Here is a 19861-nt window from a genome sequence, read left to right as displayed (position 1 = left end):
AGAAACCAGAGAGCATCTGAGGCTGTCCTACTTTGGGGCCACTTTGCCTCCTGTTTGTCTCCTGGCTGCCAGTTCTCTGACCCTCCACCAACCCCTAACCTTTAGGGGAGGAGGAGCTGGGGTGGGTGCTCAAGAAAGCAAGCCCCCAGGACACCTGTCTGCCAGTGGCACCCCTGGGCTCCTCTGACACTCCCTAGCATCTCACTCCGAGCCACCCACCCAATCTGCAGCCAGTGTTTGTTTGAAAACTAGACAAGTGATCCAGGCATCTTCAACTCAAAACCCTGCCATGCAAGCTCCATGCCCTGGTCCACCGTGAGGGCTGGCCTGCCCTCTGTCTGACCCCAGCTCCAACCTCTCTCCCCAGCATTCCCAGTGAGCCGGCCCTACACTGGTCTCTCCACGCCTGGGATGCTCCATGCTCCCTTGTGGAAACAATGCACTTCCACATGATCCTACCATCCCAGAGTCATCAGGAGACCTCCTCCTTCTTCTCCTCCTCCTCCTCCTCTTGGTCTCAGCTCCACGCTGAAGTTCCAAGAGAGTCCTCAAGCCCTGGAACCCAGCACAGTATCAGATGTGTAGTGAGTGCTTGACACATGTACATGAGGGAGGGGTGAGGAAAAGGGAGAAAAGCAAGGTCTTCCTTTATCTTGAACCTGGTTTTTCCCTTAGGAAAGTGAAGACACAAGTGACCATGTATTATTAGGCTGAAAATAATCAAAAAGCCAAGAAACAGCATAGAGAGAAAGAGGAAGCCTCAGAAAAGAGAAAGAAAGCCACAGCAACAGCACTCTGATATCGGAGCCATGCCCCGACCAGGCTTTCCTCTGGTAAGGCGGTTGTGACTCAGGAAAGGAAAGTTCAGAAAGGAAGCCCGTGGTCTTTGCATCCAAGGTCTCAAGCCTTGGGCTGGAGGGAGTTGGGGGGCGGGGGGTGGGAAGAATGGCAAGAACATACTCTTCTAGCACCGAAATCAGTTTCACCCTAGGACCTCAGGTCTGTAGTGACCACAGCAGCAGGGTATAGCTTGGAAATTTTTTTTAGCCAGGGAAAGGTGGGCCACCACAAGAGAACAATCAAGCCAGTGAAAAGTGGGAAATAGGTTCTAAAGAATCATCAAGGTTGAGGAAGACAGTGGCTCAGAGGGAAGAGAAATCAAAGAGAAACAAAGAATTAGAGAGTGGAGTTAGAAAACAGAAGCCCAGGGTCCCTTTGGAGGAAAAAAAGAGAGAGAGAGAATGGAAAGAGGTGGAGGAAAGTGAGCTGGAGGCAGAGAAAGGCTAGAGGCCCTAATGACAGTAATGGTGGTCATGATGCTGGCGATGATGGTGATCATGGGAACTGAAGCAGGAATGGTGGTGATGGTGGGTGTAGGATGGTGATAATTACTACAATAATAACAGTAAAAGCAACAATGTACTTAACCCAGACCAGGAACTGTGCCCTGCCTGATCATTTCCTGTAATCCACCCAAACAATCAGTGGGGTGGAAATGATCGTCATCTTCACTCTACTTACGAAACTAAGCTCAGAATCAGGAGGTACCGAACTCAAAGTCACCCAGCTGACAGGTCTGTCTGATGCCAGATTCCATACTCCAAGCAGACGACTGAGGACTGAGGAGACACTGGAAAGGAAAACACTGAAGGGAAGGGAGGCCTGCCTGATCACTCTTTTTAATATGACAGCTGTCCCCTGTTCCCAGAGGACACTACTGCTCCGCCTTCACCAGCTCAACTTTTCATTTTCTCCACAGCTCTTAGTCTAACACACTTTATAATATACATGCTTGCTGCTGCTGCTGCTAAGTCGCTTCAGTCGTGTCCGACTCTGTGCGACCCCATAGACGGCAGCCCACCAGGCTCCCCGGTCCCTGGGATTCTCCAGGCAAGAACACTGGAGTGGGTTGACATTTCCTTCTCCAATGCATGAAAGTGAAAAGTAAAAGTGAAGTCACTTAGTCGTGTCCGACTCTTAGTGACCCCATGGACTGCAGCCTACCAGGCTCCTCCAACCATGGGATTTTCCAGGCAAGAGTACTGGAGTGGGTTGCCATTGCCTTCTCCAATATATACATGCTTATTATGATATAATTTATTGCCTGTCTCCCCCCACTAGAATGTAAACTCCACGAACACATATATCTAAGCACGTGTTTTCAGAGGGTGCCTGGCATACTTGAAGCATTGATAAATTCTGTTAAATGAGCAAATGAATGCTTTCTGGTTTCAGGTCACAGCTGATATGATAAGGAAAGGTTAAGACACCCTGGCTCCGGGGTTCTTGGAGCTTGTTGAAGGGAGGATTGAGTATTCTTTGGTGTCAGACAAAAGCTGATCTAACGAACTGTGAGAAAAGATCAAAGGGTTAAGCTTTCCTATCTTTGGGGTTCCTTGGGAACCCGGAAATAAGAAGAGCCCCAGAACCCAAGGGGAAAACTAAGATTAGAGTTAACAACCCTAAAATCAAGCTGCCCCTATGCTCTGAGACAGAGGCAGAGATTACACTCATTCCTGGTCAGACAGAAAGCTCCCTTGTCTCGACAAGCTTGGTTTCCAGATGGGTTTCTCAACACAACTTTTATTCCTTCAGTCACTCAACAAACACACATTGAGTCCCCACTACACACCAGAATTTTAAATATCTGACTTCACTGACTGTTGGAGGCTCCAGCTTTCTGGCTGAGACGTCGGGATACCAAAGATGACGACCCTCAAGAAACAAGAATCTGGTGGGAAAGACTCACGTGTGTTTGTGTGTGTGTGTGTGTGTGCGTGTTTTCCTTTAGTTTTGGATACATTTTTGGTTAAGGTGAAGGGCGGGGGAAATGGCAGGAACCATCCAGCTCCCCAGAGAGTTTGAAGCCTCAAGGAATCAATGGTAATTTCTGAGAGAAGAGAACGTAAAGCAAGGATTGTTGAAGGGTGGCTCACTGCTTCCCCCTGGTGGAGATGAGTAGCAAGCACATCAGGTGGTCTTCCCAAACTTCCTTCACCACAGGCAGGTAACCGGGCCAGCTGCCAGCAACAGAGGGGTGAAGGGCACGCAGCCAGCCGCATCTGCTTCAGAGAGGCAACGGTCAGATGAGGGCGTGAGTCAAGGATACTGGAAGTCACTGTTAGACATGGTCAGCCGGTGGTAGAAGTATTCAGTCATCCATTCATTCAATAAGGTGCGGAAGCTTAGAGGCAGGAGCTGGCTGTGAGGATAAGCAGGGATTCATCAGGAGGACAAAGGGGAATGGAATTCTAGCCAGAGGAGTGGGTTTCGAGATGGGAAATCCATGTCTGATCTAGGAAACCCTAAGTAACTAATAGATGAATTGGGTATTTAGTGTTCTTGCCTGGAGAATCCCAGGGACGGGGGAGCCTGGTGGGCTGCCGTCTATGGTGTCGCACAGAGTCGGACACAACTGAAGAGACTTAGCAGCAGCAGCAGCAGCAGCAGCAGGACTTGGGGGGGGGGGTGGGAATGTGAACAGTGGGCCTCCAGAAGAGAGCGGGAATCTGAGGAGACTGGCATCTATAAGAGAGCCTGTATGTGCAGGTACTGGGGAGTTTTCCTGTGCTACATGAGGGTGGAAGGTGTATTGAGATATTTACTGAGTCCCTCCTACGGGCTAGCTATATAGCTAGGAATAAAATGGTGAACAAAAACAGGTACGACCCCTGTTCTCTCGCAGCTTTAAGTCTACTAAGGAAGAGAGGCATCCATTTAGGAAAAAAACACTCTTTAAAAAAGTTTAAATTAAAATGTGAAAGGTGGCACCATAACATCGACGAAGGGCAGAAGTAAAGTATAATACTGATATTAAGGAGACTCAGGGACTTCCTCAGCGCTCCGGGGGTTAAGACTCTGCCTTCCAATGCAGCAGGCATGGGTTCCATCCTTGGTGGCGTAACTAAGATCCCACGTGCCACAAGGTGCAGCAAGAGAGAGAGAGACTCAGAGCTGAGTGGACAGCGCTTTACTGCACTGAGGTTCTCCCCAGGCTGACCTTGGTGCTGGAAGAATCTGGGCATGAGCACAGCCCTTAGAGGACCCAGTGGCTCAAAGGGTGGCATCAGAGGTAGGGCATCGTTGAAGGAACCTTAGCTGCCTGGGAAGGGTTGGTGGAGGCAGGAGGATCAATAAGATCAATATTTTTTCGAACTGTGGCTTAAAGTCCAAAGTGGGGTGTGAGATCAAAGTGGTGGGTCATCACCAGCATTCAGTAAATGATATGGAATACACCAGAAAAGAGCGTGTAAAATACCATGCACAGTACCATGCACGAATGAGTACTATTTCATGAAACTCCGTTTACTTGTGTATGTGAATGTGTACGTGTGTCTTTGTGTATTTGCGTAAAGGGTTGCAACATAAGTCATATTTGTTCCTGTGCATCTTGATCAAAAAATTTTGGAAAACACCAGATTAGAGGCCTTCTCAAGTCTCAGCCAGCCAGGATGTAACAGAGGGTGATGGTCCAGCCCATGGCAAAGTGACATAAACCCCTTTCTCAGGAGAAACTGGGGTCCAGCTCACTTATAAGGACCTTTTCAAACTCAGCAGCACAGTTCTGAAGAGAAAATATTAACTCTGAAAAACAATTAAGAACCTAACCTCAAATGCTCACTCTCATACATTGTAGGGGGGCAGGGGTGGGAGAGAAGCAAAAATTGGCACAAATTTTGGGGAGGTCATGTGGCAAGGTTCACCAGAAGTTTTAAAATATGTACATACTTTGCTGGAGCCCCACTCGTATGAATTCACACTACAGGGATCACCAAGGATGTACCTAAAGTTAACACTCAAAACTGTTCACTGCAGCAATGCTTATCTAGGAGAAAAAAACAGACACAACATACATTTCTAGAACTAGGAGGTGGGTGAAATGAACGGTGGCAGAATTCAGGCATTAAAAATGAGCAGCAAATGCATTATTGACAGAGGAAGATGTTTGTGATATAATGCTGCAATTAGGTGCAATTTTTTAAGGGTGAGAAAACTGCCAGCTGCTTCTCACAGCAGGGGGAGAGAAGTCACCTTGAAGCAGGTTTTGTCTGCGCTGAGTGCCTTTCTTAACTATGCAAATATTAGGTGAGTCAATAGCATTGTGCTAGAGTGAAGAATAACATGACCTTTATAGTTAGTCAACCAGGGATAATTGTGCACCCTCCCTGGAACATTTAGAAACATCTAGAGAGGTTTCTGTTTGTCGTGACAGGGGGTGTTATTGGTGTCTAGTGGACAGAGGCCAGGAATGCCACCAAATATCCTTCAAGGCAAGACAGCCTCCAACTCAGGGCTACCTGATGATGACTGTAGCCATCGTTAGAATCCACTAGCAAGAAAGAACACAAAAAGGCATCTGTGGGGGAGCTGGCCCAATGACCTGTTTCAAATATGTTCTATTCTGCCCACTTCCATATACCGAGCCATGCTGGCACGTATAGTCATTCCATAAATACTCGTTAAATGTTGCATGTTGAATCCATCGAGGGCACCTATGAACATCCACCTGACTGTGCCAGACTAGTGCCCAGCAGTGACCCCTTGTGGCAGGAACTGAAACAACAGCGCAGGTGGACCAATAATGCTTTTCTTTGGTTGATGTTTGCAGAGCTGATCTCTTAGGACTGAAAAGGCCCCGGAAATTGTGGGAAAATCATGAGACTAGAGGAAAGCCGGAAGTCTCAGTCAGGACGATTTTTGGTGTCTTGTTAATCAGGGCAAACAGAGATTTGAGCAATTAATGAGAAATAGCAAAGGAAGATGACAATATATTTGGACCTCAAACTGATAAAACAAGTGAGAGCTTATTTTGCTGGGTGAAAAGAGTAGGTTTCAAAGTCATATGTATGGCTAGCCCTAGTTTTATGGTTTTATCACTGACCATTTAAAGACACTGCATCCATACCCATTTGTCAGGAAGAATCACACCAAAAACCATACCAAAACGGTAACAGTAGAGGGTGGGGACTTGGGGCTGTTATTTTATCTATTTTTTTCAACTTATTTTCAATGAATTTATATTATTTATGTAAGAAAATAAGTTAGGTGCTGAGCCTAAATACAAAGGCACGTCATAATGTCTAAAGTAAAAAGACCCCTCGACTTTCACACACGTCCAATTTCCGTATCTGGACCTTAATTATCCAGAACCAAATGCCGTACGACCTCAGAAGAGTGGGCAAGAGCAGCTGCCCTGACCACTTCTGGCTCCGAACCCCAGGCCCCTTTCCTCTGCTCATGAGCGGCACACAGCATCCAGAACCGACTCCGCCTCAACCCGGCCTGCAGGTGCGGGAACAGGAACCCGAGGGAACGCCGGCGCACATTGGGGACCAGCGTCCATCCCCATGGGTCTGCTCACCTGACATATGGACGTTCCGGAGGCAGGAGAGGGAGGCATTGAGGCGGGCACACTCCTCCCGGTTGGCCCCGTATTTCTCCACGGTCTCACACACCTGCTCATCTGTCATCTCCAAGAGGTCCTCCAGACTCAGCTGGCCCGGGGTGATCTCCTAGAGGAGGGAAAAGACAGAAGGGTAACAGACCCGAAGCGCCCTGAGAGGAGGCCTCCATGCCGCCCTCTAGTGGTACCTAGCGGAACGCCAGGCTCTGGGTGGACGTCTGCTTGGGATTGCTGTCTTGGAGTCAGACAGGCCTGGATCTAAATCTCAGCCTTGCCACTCGGTAGCTAGATGACCCTGGGCAAATAACTTAACCTCTCTGAGCCTCACTTTGCTCACCCGTAAAATGGGAATCTTAAGCTCACGAGCTTTGTAAGGTAGCACATATGCTCATATGCTATGTATCCACACCGTTAGAGAGCTCTGTAAATGGTGGCCGTTAATTATCTGTCTGTCTTCCCATGTAGCTCCTAAACTCCTTATGGGCAAGGCTCCAGTCTACTCATCTTGGAGGGTTCTCCATGCCTCCTGCCCAGCTTGGACTGCACTGACTTGCTACAAATCCAGGGTAACCTCAGAGCAGAGCAAACCGGACAGCCCCAGTCTCCTGATGGCTGGTCTCCATTCCCTGCTTCTTTTTTTCCAAGCCACACACATTCTAGGGTTCAGATTGGGGGTTCAGGAGCCCTAAGGGGAAATGGGGGCTGGAACCCTGTGGGTGGTTCAGTGCTGTCAGTGAAACAGGGTTTGTGTCTGAGCCCGACTAGAGGCATGATTTTGCAACCTAAGACAAAGTGGAGCATTGCATGGAGTGGGGGGAAAGGACACCTCTGAAGACATGGGCTGGGAAAAGAAATGGAAGATTCCCGAATATAAATGTGTGGGTCAGATGTCCCTTCACCACTGTCAGCAACCACTCCCCTCCCCCAAACCGTGTGTCTCTATACAGAGCGGACACACCTCGAAATTTGTCAATTTCTATGTTTATGTATTCACAAAAACTAGACTTCACATTATAGCACTTAATGATAACCAATGTTTTTACGTATTATTTTTATTTAAAAAAAAGAGTTTTAGATATCAAAGGATGGCGATTCTGAAGCACTACCGTGGAGTAGTTCTGCCCTCTTGTGGCCATATCTATGTATTACAACAGAAAGATGAAAACCGCATCGGCACAAAAAATTCTATTTAAAGAAAAAAAAGCTGCCAGGCAAAAGGTGAAACCCAGTCAGTGCCTTTCCAACTCACTAGGTCAGGGGTGGAGAGAACAGTAATGAGTCACATAGGAGCTTTCTTAAATAGGGACTGTTACAGGGGTAGCGCCACTTTAAGAAAAGTGATGGACCAGGATCTGGAATTACTGATGTAAAACGAGATACATTTAGAAGGGATGATTCACAACATAAAAGAATTCTCCACTTTGCTGCAAGAGTCACTTGCGTGTTTTAATCTTATTATGTATCCTCCAAAATACTCAATTTACACTAAGGTTTATAGCTCACATCCACACATCACAAAAGGAAAAATGACAGAAAAAAAATGCAGAAGGCGTTAACATGCTTGAGCCAAAAGAGGAGAAGCATTTCTGTTGGATATAATAATAATAAATGAAATAGATGTAACAGCACTTTAAGTGCTTTTCGTGGATTTTCTTTCAAGGTCACAAAGACCACATAAAGCAGGTACTTCTACCATCATCACCAGTCTGTACATAGGAGACTAGAATTCAGAAAAGTTAGACCACTACCCAGGGTCACACGGTGAGTAAGTTTGAACCCAGGCCGTCTCTCCTGGGAGCTTTCTGTAAAGTGCCTGTTCCTCCGCAGAAGGTGGCCCTCTTGTGGACATATGCGGGAGTTGCAGAGAGAGAGCTGGAAACCCAGCTCTGTCCACACCGCCTGGTGGATGGCCTTGGACTTCGTTTATTCCAAAAAACTAAGGTGAGAGCCTGAGCTCAAGCACCTGCAGCCCAGGTAAATGTAAATGAGCAAAGCTGCAAACTCGCCTGAGGTTTCCTAAGGGGCAGACTGACACCAGACAAATACAGTTCTGTGTGTCAGCAATTCCGATTTTTCAAGAGAAGTCGAAGACCTGGGTTTTTAATGCAAACTCTTTCAACTTTTACATATGGGCTCAAAAATAATTTTTCAGACAAAAATATCTGTGCATCAGATACAAGATAAGACAGAGGGCCTCTAGTTTTCAACCCCTGAAGATTAGTCTCCGTCTTACTCGCCTCACTTGATAAATGGTCCCAAAAGCCTCTGAAAAGTTATACAGGGTCAAGCAAATAAAATGTACTGCTTGAACTTTTATGAGACCTTTCATTTGAAGGATATTCACAAGAAACCACCATCCTGGGAACAACACCAAGAAACACGGACGCATATGCCATCTGGTTCGCAGGCGCAAGATGGGGTCGGGGGGATGGAGGGGACGGGGAAACGTGGGAGGGTCCTGCGTCCCCAGTTCAGGACTGTTAGATGCGGTGGGTTCAGGCAAGATTACATTGAGGACGAGGTCTAAAAAAGACAAAAGGCAGAAGAGGATGTTTCAGGCCTCTCCGAGAAGAAAGCAGGGAGTGCCTTGAGAAAGGGCACTTGGCCCTGCAGGCAAGGGGCACACCCAGCACCCCCTCTCCCCAGCCCAGAAAGGCCCCCACATCAGGAAAACAAGGAGAAAGCACCGTGCTTCCCACCTCACCCTCTGGAGTCTGTCTGAGCTGGCTTTTCCTGCTAGCCCCTCCCACTCACTAGCAGGGCAAGTCCCTCCATCTCCCAGCCTCAGTTCCTTGCTCTGGACAATGGGGTAACCGTCAGACCAACCTCAAAGGTCATCGTGAGGGTCTGAACACTCTCCAGAGCTGAGATCCTGCATGTAAAGCCCTCAACACTATGCCTGGCCCTGAAGATTCAATGAATGTAGAAAGGTTCCACGCAGTCAGTGATAACAGTGGGGACCCAAGATCCCGGAGGGTAAGGAAATCTCACCACCCTTGAAACCTTAAGGATGTGGCCCACCCTGGAGGGTGGACATAAGACAACCGGTGTTTTGGTTTTGTCACTGGAAAACCCATTACTTCCTAAGTTTTCAACAACAGCAATGGCAATAATAATAATAATAATAGTAAGTTGACATTTCCTGGGTACAATTAGGTCTCAGACTATGGTCTGAACAGTTTACACAGATTATCTCATTTTATCACACCAGCTACTTAAGAAGAGGAGACAATCATTACCCCATTTAACAGAAGAGAAAACTAATGTCTTAAGACCGTGCTGCCTGGTACAGTGGCCACTGGCCTCATTAATGAACATTAAATACAATTAAAAATTCAGTTCCTGTCACGTGCACTGAGCACAGTTCCAGTGCTCAGGAGCTTAAATCTGGCTGGTGGCCACTGCATCAGGCAGCATGGATTTGAAATATTTCCATCATAGTGGAACATTCTGCTGGACAGCACCAATCTAAGAGGTAAAATGATTTGACCCAAGTCACCAAGCGAGTCCTTAAGTGGCAGAGTTGAAAGAGGGTCTACCTGACTCTAGAACCACACCCTTTCTTTTTTTGGGTACACTGTGTGGCACGTGGGCGCTTAGTTTCCTGACCAGGGATCGAACCTGTGCCCTCTGCTGTGGAAGCATGGATCCCTAACCACTGAACCACCAAGGAAGTCCCTAGGAACACCCTCTTACTGACTTCATTCATTCAGAGCATCAGAGATGCTCTGTATTTTCATCCCACACATATTCAAGTCCTACTATGTGCCAGACACAGCCAAAACCCCACTGCCTGAGGGGGCTGGCTACCAGCCGGTAAGGGGCATGGGGCAGGGGTCGCCTCCGGTCACCTCAAGGACTTCTTTCCGTACATCGACGATCCGGAACCAGTGCCGGAGCTGGGGGAAGCCGTCCAGCTCAGCGTTGCGTTCCTGCAGGGCGACCTTCTTTTTGCAGGACAGCTGCCGGCTGAAGTACTTCACCAGCTTGCTCTGCAGAGAGACACAGAGAACAGAGGACACGTCTCAGTATTGCCACAGGAGGACAGGCAAGTACCTCCCCAGCGTTCCCTCCCACCCCAACTCCATCCAACTCTATTTTAAAGACCCATTCAACTGCAGTGAGACCCAGTTTCCACTCATGACCCAACTGTGTTGGCGAAGATGGGCACACAGGCAGGTTCCAATATTTTGCCAGGGAGCGAGGCGTGTAAAGTTCCAGCGTTAGTGGGGATGTGGGACTTGGGCTGTATCCATCCATGTCTCCACTGCACAAAGGTCTCCTTTGACCTTCACAGTTGCACTTCTAGGAACTTCTCTCTCAGACCCCCCCCATCCTATGGCAAATGACTGGAAAAGGATATTTCCTACACATCTGTTTGCAATGGTGAAAGATTACAAACACGCCAAGGGGCCATATGTAGGATACTCTTCATAAATGAGGATACAGGCCCACAAGGAGCTCCATGCAGCTCTAGAATAAAGCAAGGAAGCGTGCTATTGTACTGAGACAAGATGCGCTGATAAATTAAAAAAAAAAATACTCTCTCATTCGTGTGGGAAATTTTACATGTGTAGATCTTTGTAAATGCAGACAGTCTCTGGAAGGATCTCTAATCTTCCAGGGAAGGGAAGAGGGAGGGTGGGTAGCAGACGTGAGAGGAACCTTTGTTTAACTCGCTGTGTATTATTTCAATCTTAAGACACATGCAGATATTCACAAATTAACAAATACTTTTAAAATGAGATGGACCCCGGTACTTCCCTGGTGGTTCAGTGGTTAAGACTCCATGATTCCACTGTAGAGGGACCCGGGTTCCATCCCTGGTTGGGGAACTAAAATCCTGCATGCCCCTCGGTGCAACCAAAAAAATAAATTTTAAAAATAAAATGAGATGGACCTGAACTCATGCTTCTAGAGGGATGCCATGACTTGAAAAAGGCAAGTTTTTTTACTGCCTATTTTGTAAAATCTAACAACATTAACAAAAGAAAGGCAATAGGCATGTATGAGCAGAGAATAAAGTGTGCAAGACACACCCCCCAGCCTGCTAAGTTGAGATGGGGAGGTCCTATAGATGGGGTGACAAAAAATGGCTTTGCATTTCTCTATATATTTTTGCTTTGTTTCAATAGTTACCCAAAGTATATTATCATCTTTGTGATATAAAATCTATTTAATAAAGATAATTCAATGAAAAAAAAAATCTTTAGGTATATAAATGCCTTTGACATTTCAAAGCACCTGTCAACGAATATTTATCAAGAAGACAGTCCTGGAATTCTGTTGTTGTTTAGTCACCAAGTCGTGTCCGACTCTTTGTGATCCTATGGACTGTAGCCCGCCAGACTCTGCTGTCCATGGAATTCTCCAGGCAAGAATACTAGAGTAGGTTGCCATTTCCTTCTCCAGGGGATCTTCTGGACCCAGAGATCGAACCCACATCTCCTACATTGGCAGGTGGATTCTTTACCACTGAGCCACCAGAGAAGCCCCCTGGAATTCTAGGATCACATAATTTGGAGCAAGGAATAACAGGAGTGGGCGTGTGTTTCTGTTCAGCTGGTGAGCACTGCCCCTCTTTTGGTAAAGACCGTTTGAGTCTCTTTTGGGGGGAACCTTCCTTCTTTGGCTCCCAGTTCACATGGGTGAGAGGAGGCTGGCCTCACCCACCCACCACACCTGGGCTGCAGGGCAGGCTGGTGACCCAGGCCTGGCCAGAGCACTGGGATCAGGGATAACAAGCGAGCTGTGCTGGGCCACGGAAAAGCCTCCCCAGGCTCCCTTCACAAGCACTCAGAAGACAGCCCTCACTCTCCTCTAGAACTGTCAGGAGGGTGCCAGAGACACCAGGAGCTGCCAGGGCATTCCTGCCGCCTGACACTGAAGCGCATTGGAAGAAATCAGAAAAGTGTTTTTTAAGCTAACATTAATTTTATTCACCTTACTAACAAAGAGAAAGTTGCCATTCTTGACAAGCCCACATTCCATTGCAATAACAGGCACCATAATCACATTAATAAGCCAATGTACCTAGAATACCTGTCATTTGGAATCTCAGTTTCGAGTGTTAAAATAGAAAATGTCCAAAAGGATGTTTTTCTTCTCTAACTTATTTCTGAATGAATAGGGTCTGACCTACTGAGAACTCAGAGCCAGGCTCTCAGCTGAGACATCTATAGAACATTCCTGTCTGTCTTTTGTTTTATTCTATGACTGGTTTAACAGTTATCTTTACACGGGTACGGAAAACCACACAGAATAAAAAAAAAAAAAAACACTCTGACACATCCCCACGTTTCCTGGAATACTTCCTTACTTTCTGGCACAACAAAGTTTTCCAGGTTCATCATCTTCTTTTCCTGCCCCAACCCTGGAATCAGTCATTTCTCCAGAGTCTTGCTTGGTTCCTCGTGGTATTCAGAAACCAAGGTGTGGGTACTTGGTGAGATCATTGACATTTCCAGTCCCCTCCGTAGACAGCCTAGGCACCACAGGTATGTGCAATGCACGTATGAATATGTAGACACATAAATATCATAAATCTGCACTTGTATTGATTTTGCTATCTCTATGTGTAGCTGACTGACGCCTCTAATCCCAGTCAACACCACGGGGCTTCCTCTAGCGTTTCCCCTCCCCACATTTGTATCACTCTTCTCAGAGAGTGAGGAGAAACAGTCCCCAATATATTTCTTGGCTCCATCTGCTGAATTTAGTTAATTCCCCAACTCCACCAGGCTACTGCCTTGCGTGGGCGCTGCCCTAGGGAACCCTGACCCCTGCGGGGCTGCCTTCTCACCCTAGTTCTGCTGCCTGCTTTGTTGTTGCTGCTGTTTTTGAAATTGAAGTATACTTGATTTTCCACGTTGTGTTCATTTCTCCTGTACAGCAAAGTAATTCCCTTAAGACGTGTATTCATGGAGCTTCCCTGATGATTCAGAGCTAAAGAATCTGCCTGCCAATGCAGAAGACACGGGTTCGATCCCTGGGTCTGGGAAGATCCCCTGGAGGAGGAGATGGCAACCCACTCCAGTATTCTTGCCTGGAGAATCCCATGGACAGAGGAGCCTGGCGGGCTACAGTCCATGGGGTCGCAGAGAGTCATGACTTAGCAACTGAGCATGCATGCACCCAGGCTACATATACACACACGCACACATATGTATATGTTCTTTTTTCCATTCTTTTCCATTACAGTGTATTACAGGGTACTGAGTAGTTTGGCATGTCCCTGTGTCCTACTATAGGACACTGTTGGTTTTCTGTTTCTATATATAACAGTTGCGTGTGCTAGTCCCACACTCCCAGTTCGCCCCTCCCTGCCCCACCCTCCCCTCTTTGGCAAAACCGCAAGTCTGTTCTCCATGTCTGCTTCTGTTTTGTAGATAAGTTCACTTCTGTCATACTTTAGATTCCATATATAAGTGGTATCATATGGTATTTGTCTTCCCCTTTCTCACTTACTTCGCTTGGTATGATCATCTCTAGGTCCATCCACGCTGTTGCAAATGACATTATTCATTCTTTTTTGTAGCCAGCAATATCCCATCGTATGCGTGTACCACATCTTCCTTACCCGTTCATCTGTCAGTGGACGCTTAGGTTGCTGCCATGTTCTGGCCATTGTACAGAGTGCAGCTATGAACACAGGGGTGTGTGTATCTTTTTTAGTTAGAGGTTCGTCCGGATGCATGCCCGGGAGTGGGACTGCAAGATCGTGTGGCCCGCCTTGCTGTTGTGTGTGGCATGCTGATGTTGTTGTTTCAGGTCTTGACATGTGCCAGTGGATTCTCAAATCCCAAATTCAGGCCCCATCCCCAACTGTGCTTTGGTTTCACACTTGGAGAAGTGGATGTTAGTGAGGTTGACTTAATTTCAGTCTCAAAATGGCCAAAACGGTTCTTTCACTGGCCACATGTAGCTAACTGAACCTCTGGGGTATGGCTACTGTGACTAAGGAATGGAACTTTAAATTTAATTTAAATTTGAAAATGGAAGTCAAGTACAGTATTTTTCTGTTAAACATAATTTTATTGTTATGATAGAGCCACATTTTATTTTAACCTTGAAATTTTAGTGTCTGAATTGAGGTATGCTATAAGTGTAAAATACACACTATCGAAGACTTGATAGGAAAAAAATAACATAAAATATTTCATTAATATTTCTACATGGATCACATGTTTCAATGATATTTTGGATACACAGGGTTAGATAAAATGTATTATTAAAATGAGTTTCATCTGTTTATTAATGTGGCTACTAGAAGATTTTAAATTATACGTCTGGCTCACATCTGTCACTCTCATTATAGTTCTAATGGACAATGCTGCACTAGGGTTTCATCCTGAAGAAATAATTAGGGGTATTCATGAGGTCTTGCTCCAAGTGGATAATAGACATGAAAGATTGGAAACCTTCCAACTCTTCAATGATAGAAGTCTATGTAAATAAATTACAACGTATTCATACAATGCCATACCATTAAGATAATGTATTAAATATGTATGTGTAACATCTGCAATGTATAAATAATATATTAAAAGATTTATAAAACTATATGGGTATCAGATCAGATCAGATCAGTCACTCAGTCGTGTCCAACTCCTTGCGACCCCATGAATCGCAGCAGCCAGGCCTCCCTGTCCATCACCAACTCCCGGAGTTCACTGAGACTCACGTCCATCAGGTCAGTGATGCCATCCAGCCATCTCATCCTCTGTCGGCCCCTTCTCCTCCTGCCCCCAATCCCTCCCAGCATCAGAGTCTTTTCCAATGAGTCAACTCTTCGCATGAGGTGGCCAAAGTACTGGAGTTTCAGCTTTAGCATCAGTCCTTCCAAAGAAATCCCAGGGCTGATCTCCTTCAGAATGGACTGGTTGGATCTCCTTGCAGTCCAAGGGACTCTCAAGAGTCTTCTCCAACACCACAGTTCAAAACCATCAATTCTTCAGCACTCAGCCTTCTTCACAGTCCAACTCTCACATCCATACATGACCATAGGAAAAACCATAGCCTTGACTAGACGAACCTTTGTTGGCAAAGTAATGTCTCTGCTTTTGAATATGCTATCTAGGTTGGTCACAACTTTCCTTCCAAGGAGTAAGCATCTTTTAAGTTCATGGCTGCAGTCACCATCTGTAGTGATTTTGGAGCCCAGAAAAATAAAGTCTGGCACTGTTTCCATTGTTTCCCCATCTATTTCCCATGAAGTGGTGGGACCGGATGCCATGATCTTCATTTTCTGAATGTTGATCTTTAATCTTTAAGCCAACTTTTTCACTCTCCACTTTCACTTTCATCAAGAGGCTTTTGAGTATAAATGCATACAAAAAAAAAGCCTTGGGAGGGCTTCCCTGGTGGCTCAGAGGTAAAGAATCCACCTGCCAATGCAGGGGACACAAGTTCGATCCCTGATCTGGGACGATTCCACATGCCGCGCAGCCACTAAGCCTGTGTGCCACAGCTATTGAGCCAGTGCGCTAGAGCCTGGGAGCTGGAACCACTGAGTCCGTGTGCTGCAAATGCTGAAGCTTGCACGCTCTAGAGCCTGTGCTCTGCATGAAGCCACGCCACTGCAATGAGAAGCCCAAGCACCGCAGCTAGAGAGTAGCCCCCGCTGGCATCAACTACAGAAAAGCCCACGCAAAGCAACAGCACAGCCAAAAAGAAATAAAAACATTAAAAAAATTCTTCTAACCTTGGGAAAATATATAACAAAATATTAGCAGCAGTAAGATTACAAGTGACCTATTTTTTTTTCCTGTTTGCTCCTCTGTAGCAATATTAGAAAATACAATGTGTATGTACTGCCTGCTTATCAATAGAAAAAAATGTTTGGATAGCATTAGTGAGACCCATAGCTAACTGATACACCACCGCATCAACTCAGGAAAATCTGACTTTGTCCCCAAAGCCCATCTCTGATGTCACCTTCTCCAGCAAGTCTTTATCAATGCCTTCCTGGCATTTTATTTGTACATACAGTATTATAAACTTTATTACTGTTTTCCTCACATCATAATTGGTGAGTAATGAAGACACAGGAATCTTCATTCCTTCATTAAAGGATTAAGGAACGCTTTGCAGATTTGGAAGAATAAGTGAAATAAGCATCAGGAGCAGAAGGGGACGACAGAGGATGAGATGGTTGGATGGCATCACCGACTCGATAGACATGGGTTTGGGTGGACTCCGGGAGTTGGTGATGGACAGGAAGGCCTGGCGTGCTGCGGTTCATGGGGTCGCAGAGTCAGACGCGACTGAGTGACTGAACTGAACTGAACTGAAGTGTTAGTCGCTCAGTTGTGCCCAACTCTGCGACCCCATGGACTGCAGCCCACTAGGCTCCTCTGTCCATGAGATTTTCCAGGCAGGGTTACTGGAGTGGGCTGCCATTTCTTTCTCCAGGGGATCTTCCCAAACCAGGGATCAAATCCGGGTCCCTTGCACTGCAGACAGATTCTTTACCGATTGAGCTACAAGGGAGGCCTATAAGCCCATAAGCATCATTGCTATTTGATAAAAATGGCATCATTGATAAAAATAAAAGTAGCATTATTGGGTACTTCCATGTACTCTTACATGCATCCTGTCAGTGCTTCCCCGCATCCCCCGGAGGCAGGTGCTGTTAGGAGCTACACTTTAAAGATGAAGAAACAAGGCCCAGAGAGATTAAGTTATCTGCTCCCTGTCACACAACTTAAGTAGAGGGCAGGGATTCAAACCCAATCTGATTCCAAAGACCCAGTGTTGCAGAAAGGATAATCTTCTTTTAATTATTTAAGAAACACATCTATATATTTTCCTCGTAAAGGAGGAGCTAGAACATTTCAGACAAAGACAAAGCTCCCTGTGACCACCCCTTCTCATGCTGGCCTCCTTCTCCATGGAGAAAATGGGGGAAACTATTGAGATTCGTTCGGTGTCCATCATTCCAGATCCTTTCCATGTACATTCACATGTGTGCTAGTGCTCAGTTGCTTCAGGCGTGTCCGACTCTTTGCAACCCCACGGACTGTAGCCCACTAGGCTCCTCTGTCCATGGGATTCTCCCAGCAAGAATACTGCAGTGGGTTGCTATGCCCTTCTCAGGGGATCTTCCCAACCCAGGGATGGAACCCGTGTCTTCTGCATGCAGGCAGATTCTTTACTGTTGAGCCACCTGGGAAGCCCTACTTTCCATGTGTACATATATGTAGAAACTCTGTAGTGTGGTTTGATGTTAGGATTGTTTGTTGTGTGTTTTTTTTCCCCACATCAATTATATCATTTTTTCACTTGGTAGTAAGCCTCCAGGATCTCTCCCTGCTAGTTCATACTAATCTGCCTCTTTCTTTTTGATCTTTTGCATGAGAGATTTTTTTGATACCAGGGTCAAAAGCCCATGATGCAAGCAGTTCTGAGATGTCTGCTGAGGGTGTCTTTGTCAGCTCCCATAAAGCGTTTTCGGGACTAATGGCCTTGAATGTAACCACTATTCACTGAATACGAGCAGTGTGTCCAGTGCTGTGAGATAAGTGCTTTGAATATGTTCATTTTTAATCCACACAAGAATGCTAACTATGAGATGGATGTTCTGAGCCCATTCTTTGAATGAGAAAACTGAGCATCAAAAATGTGAAAATGTTAAATCACTTGCACGGATCCACAAAGTTACTTAAGTCAGGGAACCAGGGTATGATCCCAAAGCACCCTCTTTGCCAGGATACTAAACTATGAGTTAGTTGTTCATGGGTCTTTCCCATCAAACAGGAAGTTCAAAAGTTGGGCATTGACCCCGCAAGGGCAGGGAAATGGTCTCACTCATCTTGGGAAACCCACTGGCTGTTTTGGGAGAAGTATATTTCTGAATTCCTGTTCTGAGGCTTGGATAAGTCATATCAGTTTCCTGGGCCTCTACTTTCTCATCTGTGAATGGGCATATATCACCTTTGTTCACATGCCTACTGAGGCATCACAGGAGATAATGTCTGTACAGAAGACAGGCTGAGCCCCCCACCACACACACACACTGTGTCCTGACTACTTTGGATTCTGGAGAGGTGTTTCCAGGGTCACTCAGAGACTGGACCTATACCTGCCCAGAAGCCAGAAGCAAGGAACATCGCCACTATGATTCAGTAGAAGCAGGGAGAGAGACAGTGTAGGAAGCAGATGGTGGGGCAGAGTCTGGTTGGAAGACAAGTCCAGGGCTTGCCCCGGAGTTAAAGAGGAACACAGATCACCTTTCAGGGAAGCAGCTGGTCTAAGCAGGGAAGAACCCAGTGAACTGTCCCCAGTGTGAGGTCAGACTGGGCAGAGAAGATACAGCACCTCCCACACAGGGGCCCTGGGGCTCAGCAGCTCTTTCCACCAGGGCCTGGGCTGGGTGGTACAGGACAATTGAGGCTGTCAGCTAAAAGGGGCTCCCTCTGAGCCAGATGCCATGATAAGTGCTTTTTTACGAATTACTGATTTAATCCTCATGACAGCATCGCAGCACAGGTTTGATCACTGCCCAGCTCCACAACTGAGAAAATCAAGGCCCAGAAAGGTTAAATTACTGGCCCAAGGTTACTCAGCTACTAAGTGAATGAATCAAGATTTGAACCCAAGTCTAACAAACTCTTATTTCTTGATGACACACAAAGAGTGCTATGATCTACTTGCCAACAGCAATAACACAACAGGAACAGTATAATCCCATTTTCTGAATATAAAATGCATGTACAGACACAAACAGAAGACAAGGAGGTAATACCCCAAAATGTTAGCACCTGCATCTCTGGGTAATTAAAGATGAGACTTATTTGCTCATTTCTGTGCATGTGTATCTTGTAATTTTTCTGTAAGCCTGCTGCTGCTACTGCTGCTAAGTCACTTCAGTCGTGTCCAACTCTGTGCGACCCCATAGACGGCAGCCCGCCAGGTTCCCCCTGGGATTCTCCAGGCAAGAACACTGGAGTGGGTTGCCATTTCCTTCTCCAATGCATGAAAGTGGGAAGTGAAAGTGAAGTCACTCAGTCGTGTTTGACTCTTAGCGACCCCATGGACTGCAGCCTACCAGGCTCCTCTGCCCGTGGGATTTTCCAGGCAAGAGTACTGGAGTGGGGTGCCATTGCCTTCTCCGTCTGTAAGCCTAAGTTATCTAAATAATAGCTACAAATGTCATGAAAATCAGATAGTTGCCAAAAATAAAGATGTGGGTCATTCACAGTGTTAGGCATTTCAAATTAAATAAAATTTTAAATATATACATAATATATAAATAAACATAAAATTTCTATTTGTGTATAAACACACACACATATCCCCATCTTACAGATGAGGAAACTGAGAGCCATAGAGCTTAAGTGGCCCTCCTAAGGCACTAGGTAATTTTACAAGTTAGTTTCCTCTTTCCCTAATTTCCTAACAATAAAAAATCACCTGGAGGTGTTAAAAATCAAACTTCCAGATCCATGCCCTGATCCA

The 19861-nt window shown here is 46.1% G+C and overlaps 1 protein-coding gene across 4 annotated transcripts in view; it reads right to left on the bottom strand.

Moving 5' to 3' along the window:
* KSR2 (kinase suppressor of ras 2) overlaps window positions 1-19861 on the bottom strand; it is a 485310-nt gene that overhangs the window by 349841 nt on the left and 115608 nt on the right. For all 4 annotated transcript variants that reach the window (XM_070769588.1, XM_070769587.1, XM_070769585.1 and 1 more), the window contains 2 exons: window positions 10255-10395; window positions 6362-6512 (listed from right to left, as the gene is read on the bottom strand). In XM_070769588.1, coding sequence (XP_070625689.1) covers window positions 6362-6470 — 109 coding nt within the window. In that variant the 5' untranslated portion in view covers window positions 6471-6512; window positions 10255-10395. The remainder of the gene's footprint in view (window positions 1-6361; window positions 6513-10254; window positions 10396-19861) is intronic.

Source organism: Bos indicus, chromosome 17, assembly GCF_029378745.1.
Source record: "Bos indicus isolate NIAB-ARS_2022 breed Sahiwal x Tharparkar chromosome 17, NIAB-ARS_B.indTharparkar_mat_pri_1.0, whole genome shotgun sequence".
Taxonomy (NCBI): domain Eukaryota; kingdom Metazoa; phylum Chordata; class Mammalia; order Artiodactyla; family Bovidae; genus Bos; species Bos indicus.
Note: the sequence above shows the minus strand (reverse complement) of the source record. Positions and strands in the feature narration are given on the sequence as shown.